This window comes from Polypterus senegalus, chromosome 3 (assembly GCF_016835505.1).
Source record: "Polypterus senegalus isolate Bchr_013 chromosome 3, ASM1683550v1, whole genome shotgun sequence".
Taxonomy (NCBI): domain Eukaryota; kingdom Metazoa; phylum Chordata; class Cladistia; order Polypteriformes; family Polypteridae; genus Polypterus; species Polypterus senegalus.
In genome coordinates, this window is record NC_053156.1 from 292,932,711 (window position 1) to 292,952,927 (window position 20,217).

The 20,217-nt window shown below is 41.8% G+C and overlaps 1 protein-coding gene across 1 annotated transcript in view; it reads left to right on the top strand.

Annotated features, from left to right (window-relative positions):
• Positions 1–11,187: 11,187 nt before the first annotated feature.
• Positions 11,188–20,217, top strand: part of cdc5l (CDC5 cell division cycle 5-like (S. pombe)) — a 98,313-nt gene continuing 89,283 nt past the window's right edge. The window contains exon 1 of the mRNA XM_039749444.1: positions 11,188–11,330. Coding sequence (XP_039605378.1) covers positions 11,286–11,330 — 45 coding nt within the window. The 5' untranslated portion in view covers positions 11,188–11,285. The remainder of the gene's footprint in view (positions 11,331–20,217) is intronic.

Here is a 20,217-nt window from a genome sequence, read left to right on the forward strand (position 1 = left end):
CCATCACCACCAACTGTTCCAACATAGTCTATTGATACGCATTTAACCAATTTGTCGTGTAACCAATCAACAGTTTTCGTGTTAATTCGTTTGACTTCATCGTTTCTCAGTGTTAGGATTGCCCGTGTACTCATTTCTTCTGCTGATAACCCTTCAGAATGAAATTCTTCAATAACATCTTCTTTTAATTAGGAACTTAAAGTGAAGAAAACGTTAAAATGTATCAGAGCTGAGAGTGCAGGAACTGTGTCTGGCAAAAGCATTCACACAAATGAGAGGTAAGAGGACCGTTGGCGTGGGCCGTGAACTGGAAATGGTGGAGAGGAGGGCGGGACTTGAAAAAATCTCATGGCAATAGTCTCGTCTCACTATTTTCTTTAATAATAGAGAGAAATGTTATAATGTATAGGGAACTTAATTTAAGATATTTGAAAAATTTATTTCACATATCTTAGAAAGTAAATTATATTTTAAGATACCAGAAATTCATTTTGAGATATCTCTAAATGTTAATTTGGCTTGCCATATAAGGACAGAGATCCCATCGTAAGCAACATGAAAACACGGCAGTTTGGATGGAGACCGTTTTTGTTTAAACGCTTCATTTTTAAATGCAAGCCTCTTAGTGTGGACATAACCTAACCCTAACAATAGGGAATATTCACTTTGCTAGGAAGAAAAATACCTTGAATAAATGGAGGAGAGACGCATTTGTCAAAATTTCCAAATCCATTCAAAAAACTGTGTCAATGGTATCCAATGCTCCACGTGTGGGATGATCTATATAGGAGAAAGTAAAAATTCATTGCAAGAGAGGTTGGTGCAACACCTCAGACTCGTAGAAAATCAAATATAAAACAGCATCATAAGGTCATAAACGTCTTATGTTTGGTCTGCAACAGCAATCAGATTGGAAAAAAACAAGGCGATTGGATAAGAACCCCGAATACCTGATACGCATTGGGATTAAAGGAAAAATAAAACTAATTGGGGGAATGTAGGATTACTAATTAGGAATTATTAATTATGGATTATTCATTATTTATTAAATTTGTGGGGGTCACTATTTATTAAATTTTAGGGAGTATCAATTATGGATTTTTATAGCAAAATTTTAGGGATTCCCATTTATGGACTATTTATTAATTTTATTAGATATTATTTATTAATTATACAGGGTGTCCATACAGTCTATGTGCAATTTAAAATAGTTGTAACTTTGTAGGTATATATGATAGAAAGAATCTTTAAAAAGGATTACAAAGAAGAAATTCTTACATCTCTCATATATATTTCTCTTCTGGTTCGTCCTGCTTCCTCTTCAAACCCGGTCACGTCACGTCACGGCCCTATATCTAGCCAGACTGCGTGAGCTTTCAGTTCGGCGGTGACGTGACACCAATGGGGTCATGAGAGAGGAGCAGGGAACGCGGTAATCCGAAGGAGGAATAGGAATCGAGAAATGCCATGTGGGCTGCGTGTGGGGGGGACCGAGTTTGAAGAGGAAGCAGGACAATCCAGAAGAGAAATATACAGTATACAGTGGTGTGAAAAACTATTTGCCCCTTCCTGATTTCTTCTTCTTTTGCATGTTTGTCACACAAAATGTTTCTGTTCATCAAACACATTTAACCATTAGTCAAATATAACACAAGTAAACACAAAATGCAGTTTTTAAATGATGGTTTTATTATTTAGGGAGAAAAAATCCAAACCTACATGGCCCTGTGTGAAAAGTAATTGCCCCTGAACCTAATAACTGGTTGGGCCACCCTTAGCAGCAATAACTGCAATCAAGCGTTTGCGATAACTTGCAATGAGTCTTTTACAGCACTCTGGAGGAATTTTGGCCCACTCATCTTTGCAGAATTGTTGTAATTCAGCTTTATTTGAGGGTTTTCTAGCATGAACCGCCTTTTTAAGGTCATGCCATAGCATCTCAATTGGATTCAGGTCCGGACTTTGACTAGGCCACTCCAAAGTCTTCATTTTGTTTTTCTTCAGCCATTCAGAGGTGGATTTGCTGGTGTGTTTTGGGTCATTGTCCTGTTGCAGCACCCAAGATCGCTTCAGCTTGAGTTGTGAACAGATGGCCGGACATTCTCCTTCAGGATTTTTTGGTAGACAGTAGAATTCATGGTTCCATCTATCACAGCAAGCCATCCAGGTCCTGAAGCAGCAAAACAACCCCAGACCATCACACTACCACCACCATATTTTACTGTTGGTATGATGTTCTTTTTCTGAAATGCTGTGTTCCTTTTACGCCAGATGTAACGGGACATTTGCCTTCCAAAAAGTTCAACTTTTGTCTCATCAGTCCACAAGGTATTTTCCCAAAAGTCTTCGCAATCATTGAGATGTTTCTTAGCAAAATTGAGACGAGCCCTAATGTTCTTTTGCTTAACAGTGGTTTGCGTCTTGGAAATCTGCCATGCAGGCCGTTTTTGCCCAGTCTCTTTCTTATGGTGGAGTCGTGAACACTGACCTTAATTGAGGCAAGTGAGGCCTGCAGTTCTTTAGACGTTGTCCTGGGGTCTTTTGTGACCTCTCGGATGAGTCGTCTCTGCGCTCTTGGGGTAATTTTGGTCGGCCGGCCACTCCTGGGAAGGTTCACCACTGTTCCATGTTTTTGCCATTTGTGGATAATGGCTCTCACTGTGGTTCGCTGGAGTCCCAAAGCTTTAGAAATGGCTTTATAACCTTTACCAGACTGATAGATCTCAATTACTTCTGTTCTCATTTGTTCCTGAATTTCTTTGGATCTTGGCATGATGTCTAGCTTTTGAGGTGCTTTTGGTCTACTTCTCTGTGTCAGGCAGCTCCTATTTAAGTGATTTCTTGATTGAAACAGGTCTGGCAGTAATCAGGCCTGGGGGTGGCTACGGAAATTGAACTCAGGTGTGATACACCACAGTTAGGTGATTTTTAACAAGGGGGCAATTACTTTTTCACACAGGGCCATGTAGGTTTGGATTTTTTTTCTCCCCAAATAATAAAAACCATCATTTAAAAACTGAATTTTGTGTTTACTTGTGTTATATTTGACTAATGGTTAAATGTGTTTGATGATCAGAAACATTTTGTGTGACAAACATGCAAAAGAATAAGAAATCAGGAAGGGGGCAAATAGTTTTTCACACCACTGTATCTATCCTGACCGCGTGACCTTTCACTTCAGCGGTGACGTGACACCAATGGGGTCATGAGAGGGGAGAGGGGAACGCAGTCATAGACATAGAATTACTAGATGCCGCATGACCAGCAGCATCGTATGTGAACGTCGCTGCCATATTGCGAGTGGCACTGCTGTGGAGTGAACTAATCAATAATGTGCTGTTTATGATTGTACAAACCGCTGTACGCTCCAAACCAGATCCCGGGGGATTACATTTCATAGGTAAGGCTGAACAATTGTTTTGGTTATATTTGGCTATTAGAAAATCCTGTTTTATAATCTTAGCACTCAAGGTCACCTTACAATAAAATCCCAGGGGGAGAAAATGTGCCCGCTGCTGGATACAGCCCTGCAGATGGACTGTCACCCTGTCCAGGGTTTGTTCCTGCCTTGCACCCCATTCCCACTTGGATAGGCTCCAGGACCCCAAAGAGATCCTGGTCTGGATGAAGCAGGTTAGCAAAATGACAAGACACTTTCTGAATCCTATATATATTTTTACAAGTCCCCCCATGACCTGCCACGCTACAGTACAGCAGCTCGAGGGTCACAGGTGCCAGCACACCCCCAATGACCCTGGTGTGGCTTAAGCAGATTATTTTTAGTGAAGCCATATTTAGTTGTATGAAATGAAATCAAATGTGAAAAACTTGCTGTGCACAAATGTGGGTCCCCTTGTCATTGTGCTGATTTGAATGCCTGTCACTGCTCAGTGCTGATTACTTGGTTGGATGAGCTCGTCAAGCCTTGAACTTCATAGACAGGAGTGTCCAGTCATGAGTGGTCAAAGGTATTTAAGGTGGTCAATTGCAAGTTGTGCTTCCTTCCCTTTGACTCTCCTCTGAAGAGTGACAGACAGCATGGGATCCTCAAAGCAACTCTCAAAGATCTAAAAACAAAGATTGTTGAGTCTCCTGGTTTAGGGGAAGGCTACAAAAAGCCACCTCAGAGGTTTAAACTGTCAGTTTCAAGTGTAAGGAATGGAATCAGGAAATGGAAGGCCACAGGCACAGTTGCTGTTAAACCAACTCAGGTCTGGCAGGCCAAGAAAAATACAGGAGAGGAATATGACAGGATTGTGAGAATGGTGACAGACAACCAACAGATCACCTCCACAGAACATCTCGCTGCAGATGGTGTATCTGTACATCGTTCTACAATTCAGCGCAATTTACACAAAGAAAATCTGTATGGCAGGGTGATGAGAAAGAAGCCCTTTCTGCACTCACGTCACAAACAGAGTCGCTTGTTGTATCAAATGCTCATTTAGACAAGTCAGATTCATTTGGGAACAAAGTGCTTTGGACTGATAAGACAAAAATGGAGTTATTTGGTCAGAACAAAAATCGCTTTGCATGGCGGAAGAAGAACACCGCATTCCAAGAAAAACACCTGCTACCTACTGTCAAATTTGGTGGAGGTCCCATCATGCTGTGAGGCTGTGTGGCTAGTTCAGGGACTGGGGCCCTTGTTAAAGTCGAGGGTCGGATGAATTCAACCCAATAGCAACAAATTCTTCAGGATAATGTTCAAGCATCAGTCACAAAGTTGAAGTTACGCAGGGGTTGGATATTCCAACAAGACAATGAGCCAAAACACAGTTGGAAATCTACAAAGGCATTCATGAGGAGGGAGAAGTACAATGTTCTGGAATGGCCGTCACAGTCCACTGACTTGAATATCATTGAAAATCTATGGGATGGTTTGAAGCAGGCTGTCCATCAACTTGAACTGAACTGGAGAGACTTTGTATGAAGAATGGTCAGAAATACCTCCATCCAGAATCCAGACACTCGTCAGAGGCTACAGGAGGACAGCGTCTGGAGGCTCAAAGGAGCAAAAGGAGGCTCAACTAAGTATTGATGTCATATCTCTGTTGGGGTGCCCACATTTATGCACCTGTCTAATTCTGTTATGATGCATATTTCATATTTTCTGTTAATCCAATAAACGTAATGTCACTGCTGAAGTCCTACTGTGTCCATAAGGCATGTCAGATATTAAAAGGAAGTTCAGCCAATGAGAACCAAAAATCCAAAGAATTAAGATGGGTGCCTAAACTTTTTCATATGACTGTATAAACAATGTGGCCGCATTATCATCCCTCCATAACTAAACACCTGTGCCCATTTTCATCAAGTATCTCAGAATTACTCCTATGAATTGCACTAAAACACTGACTAGGGTAATAATTTTTCCTACCTCAGAGTACAACATGAGAAGTAGATATGAAGCATCCTACACACACTCCTGGCTAAGAGTATGAGTAACGAGTGAGAGTTTTGTGTAGCCCTTTTACTGTCTAGCTGGGGTTTTTGTGATAGGACTTCCCTCTCTAGTGACATTTATTTTACATATTGGGTCTCTCTGGTGCTTTGAACTCCTCCTACTTTATGACAAAAAAAGGGATCTGACTGCAAGTTTTACTAAACAACATAACGAGCTAACCATTCAAATTAAGAAAAGGCTGGTCATGGAAGTGAAGTGCATAAAACAGATCAGTAAATTCCCGTAGCTTGGCATTGGGCATTTGGAGTAACTGCCAAAACACCTACTATTTTACAATCAAATGTCAGCTTTTGACTTTGGTTAAGACCTTGTTTAAATAAATTCAAATTATATTTGAATAGTGACATACGATCTTATAGCCCTTCAGTCAGACATGACAGGTGTTGTGATATTGGGGAGTTACTCTGAACAAAGTCTCAGTAATTGTTTCAAGAAACAAGAGGACAGATCTGTCACACCTTTCAGGCTTACAGTATACGACAATTGGCCATCAAAGAAATTTTAGTAAAATAAAACATTTATTTCATCAAAAAGAAGCATGAAGGAGCCCAACAGACCTTCACAAAATAGGTAATCCGATGGCGAACAAGTCCAAAAATGGCAAATCCAAAAAACGACATCAAAAACAGAATAAACAGGTCAAAAATCCAGTAATACAATCAAAAACAGCAAAGTTAGAATCTCAACACTCTGCACATACAATGAACCACAAGGGACTGTTTGTTCCCTCAGCCTTGAAAGAGCTGAGGGCAGTCCTTTGATAGTGATGGACAGGTGGCCCCGCCTCTTGGGGAACCACCAACAAACCATAAGAAACATAGCAGAACAAGCATGAACACAAAGAAATGAAATAATACACAACACTCATAACACAGAATAAACAATTAACATAAATAACAATAACAGGGCAGCTGATGGAACGGTCCTTATGGATGACACTGCAGTTGTGACCTGCTGGGCTGGCTACTCTGAGCAGATGTTCAAAGCTGATCCTCCGGTCAGGACGTTGGATATCTCTGGTCCACGGTCCTTGAGGCTGATCCTCCAATTAGCTGTGAACCCCCTAATCTCACTGAGATGGCACAGGTGGTGAACCAGCTGAGGGGAAGGCTGCAGGGATCTGTGGTATCCTGGGGTGAACTTCTCCAGGCTGGTGGTAAGGCTGGCCTCCTGGCATTACAAGCAATCTTTGCTTCCATTTGGTAGACTGCCATCATCCCAACTGACTTGTCATCCCTATCTGGAAAGGGAAGGCTGATTGCCTGGATTGTAGCAACTACAGGGGGATAACACTGCTCTCGGTGCCGGGTGAGGTCCTTGCTAGGGTCGTCCTCGATAGGATCCGTGATCACTTGCTCACCTACCAGCGACCAGAACAGTCTGGTTTTACACCTAAGAAGTCTACCATCGACCGCATCCTGGCACTGAGGGCTCTCATGGAGCGCAAACGCGAGTATCGGCAGAGTTTCTTTGCAGCCTTTGTCAATTTCGTAAAGCGTTCGACTCAGTTGATCGAGCTGCCCTGTGGGACATCCTGAGGGTTCACGGGATCTCCTCGAGGTTACTGGATGTCATGGCCGGCCTGTACACTGGTACTGTGCAGAGGTGAGACAGGACCTCTGTGTTTTTCCCAGTTGATTCTGAGGTTCATCAGCGGTGTGTTCTGCTCCTACTTTGTTCAATGCTTGTATGGTCTGGGTGTTGGTCAGGGTCGTGGGGTCCAGCGGCTGTGGGGCATCTGTTGGTGAAGAAAGATTCACGGATCTTGACTTTGCTGATGATGCTGTGATCTTCGTGGAGTCAATGGAGGCTCTGACCGGGGCGCTTGAGAGACTGAGTGAGGAGTCTGAGTGTCTGGGCTTGTGAGTGTCCTGATAAAAACCAACAGCAAGGCCTTTAATGACCTCTTGGGCACGGCCATCAGCAGTGTGTCTGTCTGTGGAGAGAGTGTCGACCTCATCGAGAGGTTTACTTACATCGGCAGTAAAATTCATGTCTCCGGTGACTCTTCCTATGAAGTCAGTAGACGGATTGGGAGAGCACAGGGGGGTCATGAGGTCACTGGAAAGGGGTGTGTGGCGCTCCCGATATCTGCTAAAGGACGAAGGTCCAAGTCTTTAGAGTCCTGGAGCTTCCTGGTTATGAGACATGGACGCTATCCAGTGAGCTGAGATGAATACTGGACTCCTTCATGTGTGTCCCTTCAGAGAGTCTTTGGGTACCTCTGGTTTGACTTTGTGTCGCTCATGGAGTCTCGAATGAGGCACATGACCTGCATCGTGAGGGAGCGTCAGTTACGGCACTACGGCCATTGTGGCACGTTTTCTTGAGTGTGACCCGACTCATAACATTCTCATTGATGCGGACCCAAGTGGCTGGACCAGGCCAAGGGGTCGCCCACGTAACACCTGGCTGCAGCAGATTTTCGGAGGGTGGGACTGGACTGCATGTCTGCCTGGAGGGTTGCCAACCAGGATCCCGAGTTGTTTTGTCGTGTAGTGGGTGCAGCAATGCGCTGTACCAGTGCAGGCTCCCCAACTTGACTTGACTTGATAAATAACAAAACTTTAAACAAAAGTCTGCGTGGGTATGTGTAATGAAGCGGATCCGTTCTGCATGATGCTGGTCAGAAGTGCAAGGCAGCTTGGTTCTTCTTTGCAGATTACGTATTCATGTCTGATGCAGTTTGTCTCCTTAAGCTGTGCATATCCTGACTGACAGCATTCTTTTTAGCTAATGTGATGTATACTCCATAGTCCTAGAGGAAATTCAGCCAACACGAGAGCACTAATTTGACCCCTAATTACCACAAAGAGCTACATTCTCCAGCGGTCCTCACATGCGGACTTTCCACAGTGAACTTGTTAATCTTTTGCTCATTCTCCCCACCTAGGAGGAGCTGGCCAAGCCAGAGGTCACTGCAGTTTCAAATCCCATCCTGATCAGGTCAATACGGAAACCCTGTGGACCCTATAGGTGTGAGCTGCACAGCTGATTGCATCAGAGTCGATACTTTTAAAAACCTCAGATCAATAGATGGTAAAGCTTAAGTTTCAGAAATGATGGTCAAAACAGCTAGAGGTGGAAAAGAAGAATCGACATTCTACCAAATCAATGAAGCTGCGGCTTAGCTGCCGGATAGAAGCTGTGAACGTCAGGACCTCAGACGGGGCGCACCTGCTGTTTCTGTGGTGACGTGATGTTTCTCCAACAGGTAAGGAATGAAGTGTGCCGCTCATTCTGTATAGGCCTGAGTGTTCATGGAGGTTTAACCAATGCTCACAACTATGCGGTCCAAGGGTTTGCCATTAATTCATCTTTATTTTGTATAGCATCTCATTCTGCAAGCTCCATCACAGGATTCTGAATAAAGTTAACTAGAAAGAAATAATGAGGCCGACCACAGACAGCCTCTGTACTCATGTAGACAGCTCTGTGTCGCCCTCTACTGGTAAGTCTCTGCCTAAGCCTGTACTATAGGCACTAAAGAACTGAGACGTAGATAGATAGATAGATAGATAGATAGATAGATAGATAGATAGATAGATAGATGTGAAAATCACTATATAATAGATAGATAGATAGATAGATAGATAGATAGATAGATAGATAGATAGATAGATATGAAAGGCACTATATAATAAATAGATAGATAGATATGAAAAGACTATATAATAGATAGATAGATAGATAGATATGAAAGGCACTATATAATAGATAGATAGATAGATAGATATGAAAGGCACTATATAATAAGATAGATAGATATGAAAGGCACTATATAATAGATAGATAGATAGATAGATATGAAAGGCACTATATAATAGATAGATAGATAGATAGATAGATAGATAGATAGATAGATAGATAGATAGATAGATAGATAGATAGATAGATAGACATTAAAGTCACTATATAATAGATAGATATTTTTAATAAATTTTATTGTGGGCATTAATAGAAACTCACCAACATATCAATATATACAGTTAATAATAATTTCACAATAAATAAACAGTAAAGGGTATATCTGATTTCTGTGAATAGCCAAGTTAACTCAGTTAATAACTGTAAACTGGTACATTAAGTAAATCAAAAGAACAATTGACCAGTCAGTGGGTAATTGATGTTTTATACTTTTTGAATCTGGAAAAGATCTAATTCTCACTAAGAGAATCTGTACAAAACTTTTTCAAAACCTGGCAGGATCTGATCAATAACATTTTAGAATTAGCCCCTCTTTTACTCTATTTATCTTTATTTGTATATTAATTTATCTATTTACTTATTTTTACTAGTTTAAAGTTTTCCTGTGCTGGCCTAGTACTTCTCTCTCAGGGGTGGGGGTTGATTTGTTTCAAACCTATTTTTGTAAAACTTGAGTCATTTGCATAAAAAAAACAAAATCGACCAATCACATAAACAATGCAGCCCCTCCTTCTTTGTGTTACCATTCAATTACCAGCCTGCCCCCTACAGGTCACACAGAATGCTGACACTCTCTTACTCTTTCCTACATTTCTTTTATTAAATGTAATGAAAGGGTCAATCAAATGCTGCCTTGTCTGTGACTGCATACCTTAGGGACCTTGTGGGTTCTTCAAAAAATTACAAAGTGTAAATTTATTTTTTAGTGCATTTCTGTTGACACTTTGCCCCTGTGAGAGTGCCATGGGCTATATTTCATGGCAAGTTGTTAAACCTGACAGAAGAAATAAATTTTCAAACATATGAAATTGTCACATGTGGCCAGTCAGCGTCTCACTGACTCCTTTTAACTAAAGTGCACTCACATGTGGCAGAAAAAAAATTAATTAAAGTGTGCAGGTTTAACATTTTAGTGCTGGCACTCATTTGTTGATCTTTCTGACACGTGCCATGGCAACAGAATGGATGACACTACCATCTCCCAATACTTGGTCCCGTACTGATTCCCAGGTGTGGTGTGGAGCTGGCATGGCCCCCAATTTCACACAAACTGACCCCCTCTGACTAATCTAAGATAATCATAGTGTTAAATTACAATTAAATAGATATACAGTGGTGTGTGGTGCCTTTCATATCTATCTATCTATCTATCTATCTATCTATCTATCTATCTATCTATCTATCTATTATATAGTGCCTTTCATATCTATCTATTATATAGTGCCTTTCATATCTATCTATCTATCTATCTATTATATAGTGCCTTTCATATCTATCTATCTATCTATCTATCTATCTATCTATCTATCTATCTATCTATTATATAGTGCCTTTCATATGTATCTATCTATCTATCTATCTATCTATCTATCTATCTATCTATTCTATATAGTGCCTTTCACATCTATCTATCTATCTATCTATCTATCTATCTATCTATTATATAGTGCCTTTCATATCTATCTATTATATAGTGCCTTTCATATCTATCTATCTATCTATCTATGTATCTATCTATCTGTCTATGTTGATTCCTTACTACTGTATATACTTTTTTCTATTATTGCCTGTGAATCCTGCGAGATCCGTCATCTATGTCGGTTTCGAAATTTTACGATAGGGCAGCAAAAAAATGGCAGTATATTGGCAAACAACAGACTTCAGTCTTTGTCGCCTTGTAAACGTGAACACGTGACCCAGCACACCGCGTGTTAAGCGTCTGCAGACCCCCCGAGCGATGGGGGGCGCGCGCGAGCATCTGGAGGGACGGTTTCACCTCGCTGCCTCTCTTTCCTCCACAGGTTCGCCGGAAGCGAAGGGGCCATATTGGTGCAGAGTTCTGTTTACTGCAGGTTTTGGTGCCCAGGCTGCCGCTTTTTTTGCAATCAAGATGCCGCGGATTATGATTAAAGGAGGCGTTTGGCGCAACACTGAGGTAAGGGACGTTCGGAAGAAGCGAGACGCCGTGTGGGGTTTGGCGACAACGTTTTGCTGTCGTGTGTCGCACCAGGCTATTTAAGCAGGAGGGCTGGCAGCCTCTTCGCTTGCAGTGCCACATTGCCTACGGTGTATAAAGTAAAGCGAATGGACCCTTTTGTAGAGCTGCCTGATTTAATTATTTTAAGCCGCAGACATCGTCTCTTCTGCTTGATTTGTTGAGCGCTGTACCACTGCAGAGGTTTTCTCGGGGTGTACTTTATTTGGCTGCCCTTTTCATTCATGCGCCCGTTCTTTCTGGCGCCTTTTATTTGTTCGTCTTTAAGTAAATGTATTTATTTCAATGATAATTGGTGCTAGTCTCATTTCGTGACTGTACCCCGTGATTAGTAGCAGTACCTACTTTGCCCGGTGGCACCCCAGGGCACCTGGCTGATATGGTCATTGTTGTGCCTGGACATCTTTGAGCATTGACTGATATGTCGATTGTGTTAATGTGGAATAAACAACAGATCGCTAACACAGAGCAATGTTGCCTTTTCCTTGCTGCCCTCCAGTTTCTGATATCAATCTGGTGAAGTAGTGACCAGTTCCTTTAGTTGCAAGATGTTGGTGGGCTTTCATGCATGCGTTTCAGATCCGCTCCACAACATTTCAATGGCATTCAAACCAGGGCCAGTCCATAACCTCCATTTCTTCTTTGTGAGACATGTGGATTTGCTAGTGTATTTTGGGTCATTATCATGTTGAAAAGTAAAGTGCTGGTTCAGCTTCAGCTATTGGAGAGATGGCCTCACATTCTTCTCAAGCAGACTTTGTAGAATTCATAGTTGATTCAGTTACTGCAAGCTGCCCAGGACTTCAGGCAGCAAAGCAGCCCCAGACAAGCCAGACACAATGAGAGACCTGGAGGCCTCAGCCAACTGGTCACCTCTTCCCTACTGGCCACTCTACAGCCGTGCCAGTGCTGGGCCAGCCAATCAGATGAAAAGACTCTTCTACCCAATGACTCCAGTGCTGCTTTATCTGAGATGACTTTTCCAGTGGCAAGCAAACATCTTGGTGGTATAGAAATGGCACCAAGTGCCACATGAGGATGCCAAGAAGAGAAACAGAATGGCAGAGGATCAGTAAGAGTTTATAAATATATTTTAGTACTAATGGCTAGCCTCAGAGATGCAGTATACACAGCCAGTTAGCAACTCTAGTCAGGGTATGCTAAACTGAAGTCGTGATTTAAAAGCGGAGACTGAAGTGGGCTTATCTTCTCTTCTCTTAACATCGGAGCCCTGGAACTGAAAGCTCGACCTCACATCTGTTATTTTGTTAATCCTTGGAATCATAAGCAGGGTGACATCTTGAGATCTTAAGGGCTGGTTTATACTTCATGCTCGGGACGCGTGCGCAAGTTGCGGTACCATCAAAAAAATCATGAGGGGTGCTGGGGGCGAAGTGTGTTCAAGTTGGAAGGCGGCATCCGAATCTTTTACTATCAACATGTGACGCCAAGCCACTTTGGAGATCCTGCAGGTTACGATGTGTGTACGTTCATGTTCGATGTGGGGAAGCAAATCAACAAACTTAAATACTGACATTATAAATGTACTCATGGTGGTTTTCTTCGTCTATATCTCGCATGGGCAATGCAAGCATCGCATAGTCCCCATCGTAATGACACAATAGGTCTCACATACCATCGTCTTCTGTACCGTGGACGGAAGTGTATTTGAGCCACAGAGGAATTTAATTTATTTGTTTATTTATTTGTCACATGCATAGTTATACAGGACAACACACAGTGAAATGCTTCTTTTTCGCATACTCCTTGGGGTCCGAGCACAGGGTCAGCCATTGTACAGCGCCCCTGCAGCAATTGAAGGTTAAGGGCCTTGCTCGAGGGCCCACCAGAGTAGCATCTCCTTTTTTGGTATTGATGGGGATTCGAACCGGCAACCTTCGGGATGCCAGCGCAGATCCTAAGCCTCAGAGCCAAAAAAATTGGGGACACAGTGAAGGAAAAAAAAAAAGGTCTGTTTTAAATTTCTACTTTAATATTGAATTTTCCACTTTAATGACAAAATAAACTACAGGATTAAAGTAGAACGTTGTAAACGTCATCTGAAATCCGACCCAGTTGTTAATCGCTATGTGCCTCTGCAGCTTCCTCTTGCGCTGACAGCAGTGGCAGGCAGCGACTGCCACACACAACACGTTCAATTTATGATATGCCAGCTCCCAGCACATTTAGAATCCTTAGATTTACACTTTCTTGATGAAATGTGTTAAAGCAGTGCTACCCAAACTCGGCCCTGGGGACCCCCTGTGCCTGCAGGTTTTTGTTCCAACCAGCTTCTGTTTTTAATTGGACTCCTGGGCCAATTAAGTGAACTGTTATTTCCCAAGTTTTGTGTTTAGGGAACAATATAGAAATTAGAAAACTTAAGTTTGGTTAAAAAATATATATATATATACAGTGGTGTGAAAAACTATTTTCCCCTTCCTGATTTCTTATTCTTTTGCATGTTTGTCACACAAAATGTTTCTGATCATCAAACACATTTAACCATTAGTCAAATATAACACAAGTAAACACAAAATGCAGTTTTTAAATGATGGTTTTTATTATTTAGGGAGAAAAAAAAATCCAAACCTACATGGCCCTGTGTAAAAAAGTAATTGCCCCCTGAACCTAATAACTGGTTGGGCCACCCTTAGCAGCAATAACTGCAATCAAGCTTTTGCTATAACTTGCAATGAGTCTTTTACAGCGCTCTGGAGGAATTTTGGCCCACTCATCTTTGCAGAATTGTAATTCAGCTTTATTTGAGGGTTTTCTAGCATGAACCGCCTTTTTAAGGTCATGCCATAGCATCTCAATTGGATTCAGGTCAGGACTTTGACTAGGCCACTCCAAAGTCTTCATTTTGTTTTTCTTCAGCCATTCAGAGGTGGATTTGCTGGTGTGTTTTGGGTCATTGTCCTGTTGCAGCACCCAAGATCGCTTCAGCTTGAGTTGACGAACAGATGGCCGGACATTCTCCTTCAGGATTTTTTGGTAGACAATAGAATTCATGGTTCCATCTATCACAGCAAGCCTTCCAGGTCCTGAAGCAGCAAAACAACCCCAGACCATCACACTACCACCACCATATTTTACTGTTGGTATGATGTTCTTTTTCTGAAATGCTGTGTTCCTTTTACGCCAGATGTAACGGGACATTTGCCTTCCAAAAGTTCAACTTTTGTCTCATCAGTCCACAAGGTATTTTCCCAAAAGTCTTGGCAATCATTGAGATGTTTCTTAGCAAAATTGAGACGAGCCCTAATGTTCTTTTTGCTTAACAGTGGTTTGCGTCTTGGAAATCTGCCATGCAGGCCGTTTTTGCCCAGTCTCTTTCTTATGGTGGAGTCGTGAACACTGACCTTAAATGAGGCAAGTGAGGCCTGCAGTTCTTTAGACGTTGTCCTGGGGTCTTTTGTGACCTCTCGGATGAGTCGTCTCTGCGCTCTTGGGGTAATTTTGGTCGGCCGGCCACTCCTGGGAAGGTTCACCACTGTTCCATGTTTTTGCCATTTGTGGATAATGGCTCTCACTGTGGTTCGCTGGAGTCCCAAAGCTTTAGAAATGGCTTTATAACCTTTACCAGACTGATAGATCTCAATTACTTCTGTTCTCATTTGTTCCTGAATTTCTTTGGATCTTGGCATGATGTCTAGCTTTTGAGGTGCTTTTGGTCTACTTCTCTGTGTCAGGCAGCTCCTATTGAAGTGATTTCTTGATTGAAACAGGTGTGGCAGTAATCAGGCCTGGGGGTGGCTACGGAAATTGAACTCAGGTGTGATACACCACAGTTAGGTGATTTTTGAACAAGGGGGCAATTACTTTTTCACACAGGGCCATGTAGGTTTGGATTTTTTTTTCTCCCTAAATAATACAAACCATCATTTAAAAAGTGCATTTTGTGTTTACTTGTGTTATATTTGACTAATGGTTAAATGTGTTTGATGATCAGAAACATTTTGTGTGACAAACATGCAAAAGAATAAGAAATCAGGAAGGGGGCAAATAGTTTTTCACACCACTGTATTAAAATAAAGCAAGCATTAGTTATATGGAAATAATGTATTTTGTTGTTTTTAATAATATTTACATCTTGATTTAAATTCTGCTGGTTTAATTAATCCATCCATCCATTTTTAAGAAATAAAATGTAATGTTTGTGTGTTATTTTAAAAGTACAAAAACAACATCATTTAACATATTACAGCCATCCGTTATCCAACCCACTATATCCTCATTACAGGGTCACGGGGGTCTGCTGGAGCCAATCCCAGCCAACACAGGGCACAGAGCAGGACGCCAGCCCACCGCAGTAATTAATCCATTATTTACTAATTAGTGGGCCTGATGCTAAAGCAGTTGCAGCCTTTGATTATTCCGTGTTCTTTGTCAGCGTGTCTGTTCTGCTCGTTTAATAAGATACAACGAAAGGGAAAAAAACACACAGAGAAAGGGCAAAATAAAATGAAATCAACAAACGAGAGTTAAGAATTAAAATCTATAGCAAAAGCAGAAATACTTCTAAATGTCTTGTAAATATAATAATCACGCCGCTGTGCTTTTCTGAATGTAAATAAATCCCAGCTAATTAAATGAGATGTGTGTGATCAGGTGTTGTCACTGATTAGGAATCTGTTTGGAACAAAAACCTGCAGCCACAGGGGGTCCCCAGGGCCGAGTTTGGGAAGCACTGTGTTAAAGCATGTCTGTTACATTTTACAGGTTGGATAATGGACAGTCGTGGCTTTGTCTCGAGAGAGGTAGGCAAGGGTAGCACGCTGTGTTCCAGCATACGTACGTCGTATTCCAAACAAAGGTCGTATACCAAGCAAAATGTTTTTCATCGAAACAGGACGTATACCAAGTTGAACTTACTCCAAAGCGGACGTATACCGAGGTACCACTGTATCTTTTTGTGTCCAGTCTGTGGGCATACTGGCAAAACTTGCAGAAAAGTCGTTGTCCAGATTCGTAAAAGTCGCCGGGATATTGTTGTGCCCTCAATTTTGCAGTTAAGCTGGTGTTTTAGTTTTTTTTTACGTAACTAGGGTATCTTATACTGCTCGCTTCAATATTTCGGTCTCATGCAACTAGCTAATTCGCATGCCTTTAATGAGAAAACATATCCGAAACATGCGCATAAACAGATAGAGACACGACTGAATTTCTACAAAGAATTGCGTTTGATTGAAAAACAACAAACTAGAAAATAGCTGAATGATAGAACTACAGATTATTCAACTGTTTGATTTATTGGGAAGTTTTATAACAGTCACCCCTTTGGTCTCTAAATTCTGCACATTTCCATTTTTAAATCTAAAATCTATTTTTATGTGTCAGTTCCGTGATTCCGTCCGTGTTTTCCACATCGCGGAAATTATAGGGCCCTACATATGTGGGGCTCCTTGTTTCTACTTTATACAGGGGGATTCACTCGAAAGAGGCCCTGAAAATTCTGTTCTAACTCCCATTAGGATGAAGCAATCTGAACCAAAAAAATATGCTCTATACCTTGACGTATGTGTAATCGATTGCATGTGATGCTGGAAGTGGTTTCCATTTTCTGCCAGACACATTTTGACTCAGCCCTTCCTGAACGTATCGGCAAGACTTTTGGGGGTTTGAATAGCAGCAATTTCACGTTGGATGCTTTCCTTCAAATCTTCCACATTGTGAGGTTTGTTCCGGTAGACTTTTCCTTTGAGCATACCCCAAAGGAAGGAGTCTGGTGGTGTCAGATCCGGCAACCGTGGTGGCCAAAGCCTCTTTGAAATTACTCTGTTGCCAAAGAAAGACTCAGATTCTGCCATGCTCCTTGCCGATGTGTGACACGTTGCTTCATCTTGCTGGAAGTAACCTTCCTTTAACTCACGATCATCCAGTTGTTTCTGACGTCACTTAAATGAATTGGTGACCCAATAGGTTCGCACCGTGAAGACGCGCTGCTCAATACTGTACACCACCGTCCTGATGAGAAGTCGAGTGACTGTGTGAAGGGATACGGGTGGTATGCACCCAAAAGCTGAAAACGGAGGTTGAACATCACGACGACTCTCTGGCGCCTACCTCATTGCTCTGACGCAGGGGCATCTTGGCTTGTTTGAAGCTCCATATATTGAGGAGCACATTGCACATCGTTTTGTTCAGATTGCTTTGTCTTAGCGAGAGTTATTACAGAATATTCTGGGCCTGTTTCGAGTGAATCTCCCTGTAAACGTCTATATCATCTTGCGAATATTATTATAAAATAATCAAATATTGTTTCTTAGCTTTTTGAGGACTGAATTTTCTTTCCAAAAAACAGTTTCTGAAAAGCAATGGTTTCGCATAAAAATCAACATAAAACATTTGTTGTGTATGCTGTGGCTGCCAGTTTGCCAAGAATATGCGTCAGGCTTGCTGCCAGGCCGTTTTCATGTGGCTGGTGTAGCAGCAGCGGTCAGTCACAGTGCATTACATTACAATCTGGTTTCTACCTCCTATCATTGTTAAGTGGCAGTCCTCCCTGGCAAACATTGCCATAGGCGTGTCAGCTACATGAACCTGTTCAGCACCGCAAATAGCTGGGGACCAATCAGCTGAAGCTGGAACCTCACATTCGTTTTCGATCACTTGTATCAGAATCTGTGTTTGACAAGTCATAGTCCAGTTCAGAAATAATAGACAAAATGTCGTCCACAGAGTATATTGCTTTACGGATTCGCTTTGATATCTCGCCAGATATCCGTGCCATTTTTGCCATTCTTTGCGTCTTGCTACGCACGCAAGCGCACAAAATCTCGGTCAAACCAATGAAGCCAACTTTCCTTCTAGCTACAAGAGTCCAACTAAAACATAATAGTTGATTTTGTCACAGTTTACAGTTGATTACCATCGTCAACGCCTGCTTTTGAGAAAAGTCAACATCAGCCCTGAAAGAGTTAAATAATAAATGTTATTCAACAATCTATGTGTGTGTTACAAATCTCCATGTAGGCACCCTTCAACTGAACTGTTGACCAAATGTATTCCCCTATTGGACATTTAAAGTAATCTTTAATTAGTCGAAATTAAAGATACGCGGGAAGGCTCGTGACTTTCTATAATTCTACAAGTTACACATATCTTCAGTAGCTCACGTGTGGCTTTCACTTTAGTCAGTCTCAAAAATGTGTACTCACAGTCCTCGGTCAAAAAGGAAATGAGGATCAAGAGCGGGTGCTTGTTGAAAACGGATTTGAATGAATGGAACATAAAAGAAAAAGAACGGCCATCGTGACTGATATTGTCACTATTATGGAGTTACTGTTGTATCTCAGGCTGCTCTGAAAATGCTCTGAAAATTCCAACGCTTGCTTTGCTGGGTGAGGAGTGTTGCAAACATTTTCCACCATTGCAGTACTGCTAGCCATGTGCTTATAGAGAAGCGCAAGTTTATTGGACTTGTGTAATGGAAGGTAATTTTCTCTATGTCGGGAGGGGGGGAATAAAGAGTGCAGATGGGTATTGGTCGCTTGAGTGCAAAACCAGCTGCGAGGATTTGTTTTTCGAAAACAGCCAGGAATGTTCTAAACATACAGCCAAGGCTATGTAAGGAGTTGTTTTTCACTTCGAGGGGCCTCATTGCACGCAACGCTTATTATTGTGCGTCTTCTGGTACTAGGCACCGTCTCGGTCAAGGCCAAGTAGAGGAAAAACAACACCGTGTCCCGTGGTAGGGTGTGTACCGAAACTGATCACTTCTGTATACACTGCTTGCACGTAAGCCGCTTTTTGGGCAATGACACTCAATTAGTGTATAAGGGAAGGTTCCGCCCTCCGTTTCTTTGGAAGCTCAATCGTGGGGAATGTGCACATCGCCCGGTACTTTGACTAGGCTCACGAGTAGATCCTCTGACGAGACTGACAAGTGGGCTCCCTCAGTCTACTGGTCTAGGATGATGGCTCTGGGTCTTTTGATATTATTGTAAGCATAATCTTGTTTCTGTATGTCTGTTGTCACTGCATTATATGTATTTGAATGTTGCTATAATTGAATAAGTAAATTTCACTAAAATATCGGACCTTCTCTCTCTGATTCTTGCCTACTTACTCTTTAATCTCTTGAACCATTTTCCCAATTTAAAACAACTTGCCACACACAAACTTGTGATCAGTGTGGCCAAGCAGTGGAACAGCGCATTAGAAATGGCAGAAACGTTTTTGGAACAACAGAGAGTCATCACAGAAGCTCTGTATAGATAGATACTTTATTAATCCCAAGGGGAAATTCACATAATCCTGCAGCAGAGATACAAAGAAACAATATTAAATTAAATAGTAATAAAAATGAAAAAAATTAAAATAAAATTAATGTTAGCATTTACTCCCCCGGTTGGAATTGAAGAGTCGCATAGTGTGGGGGAGGAACGATGTCCTCAGTCTGTCAGTGGAACAGGACGGTGACAAAAGTCTGTCACTGAAGCTGCTCCTCTGTCTGGAGATGATCCTGTTAAGTGGATGCAGTGGATTCTTCATGATTGACTGGAGTTTGCTTAGTGCCCGTCGCTCTGCCACAGATGTTAAACTGTCCAACTTTAATCCTACAATAGAGATATATAATACAATATATAATACAATAGAATATAGGCAGCAAAGTTGCTCCGTGTGTGACTGGCATGCAGAAAACTTGTCTGCAACACATCTGTCACAGGTGCCCAGTCGTTTCTAAAGTGTGATTGTCACATAGGAATCTGTTGCCCTGGATGTTAAGCTGTTTGAATCTGTAATAAGTCCACACATCTGATGTGTGTGTGGAAGACAATTTCGGTTAAAGAGGAACACACCATTTTATGCTTTTTCTGTT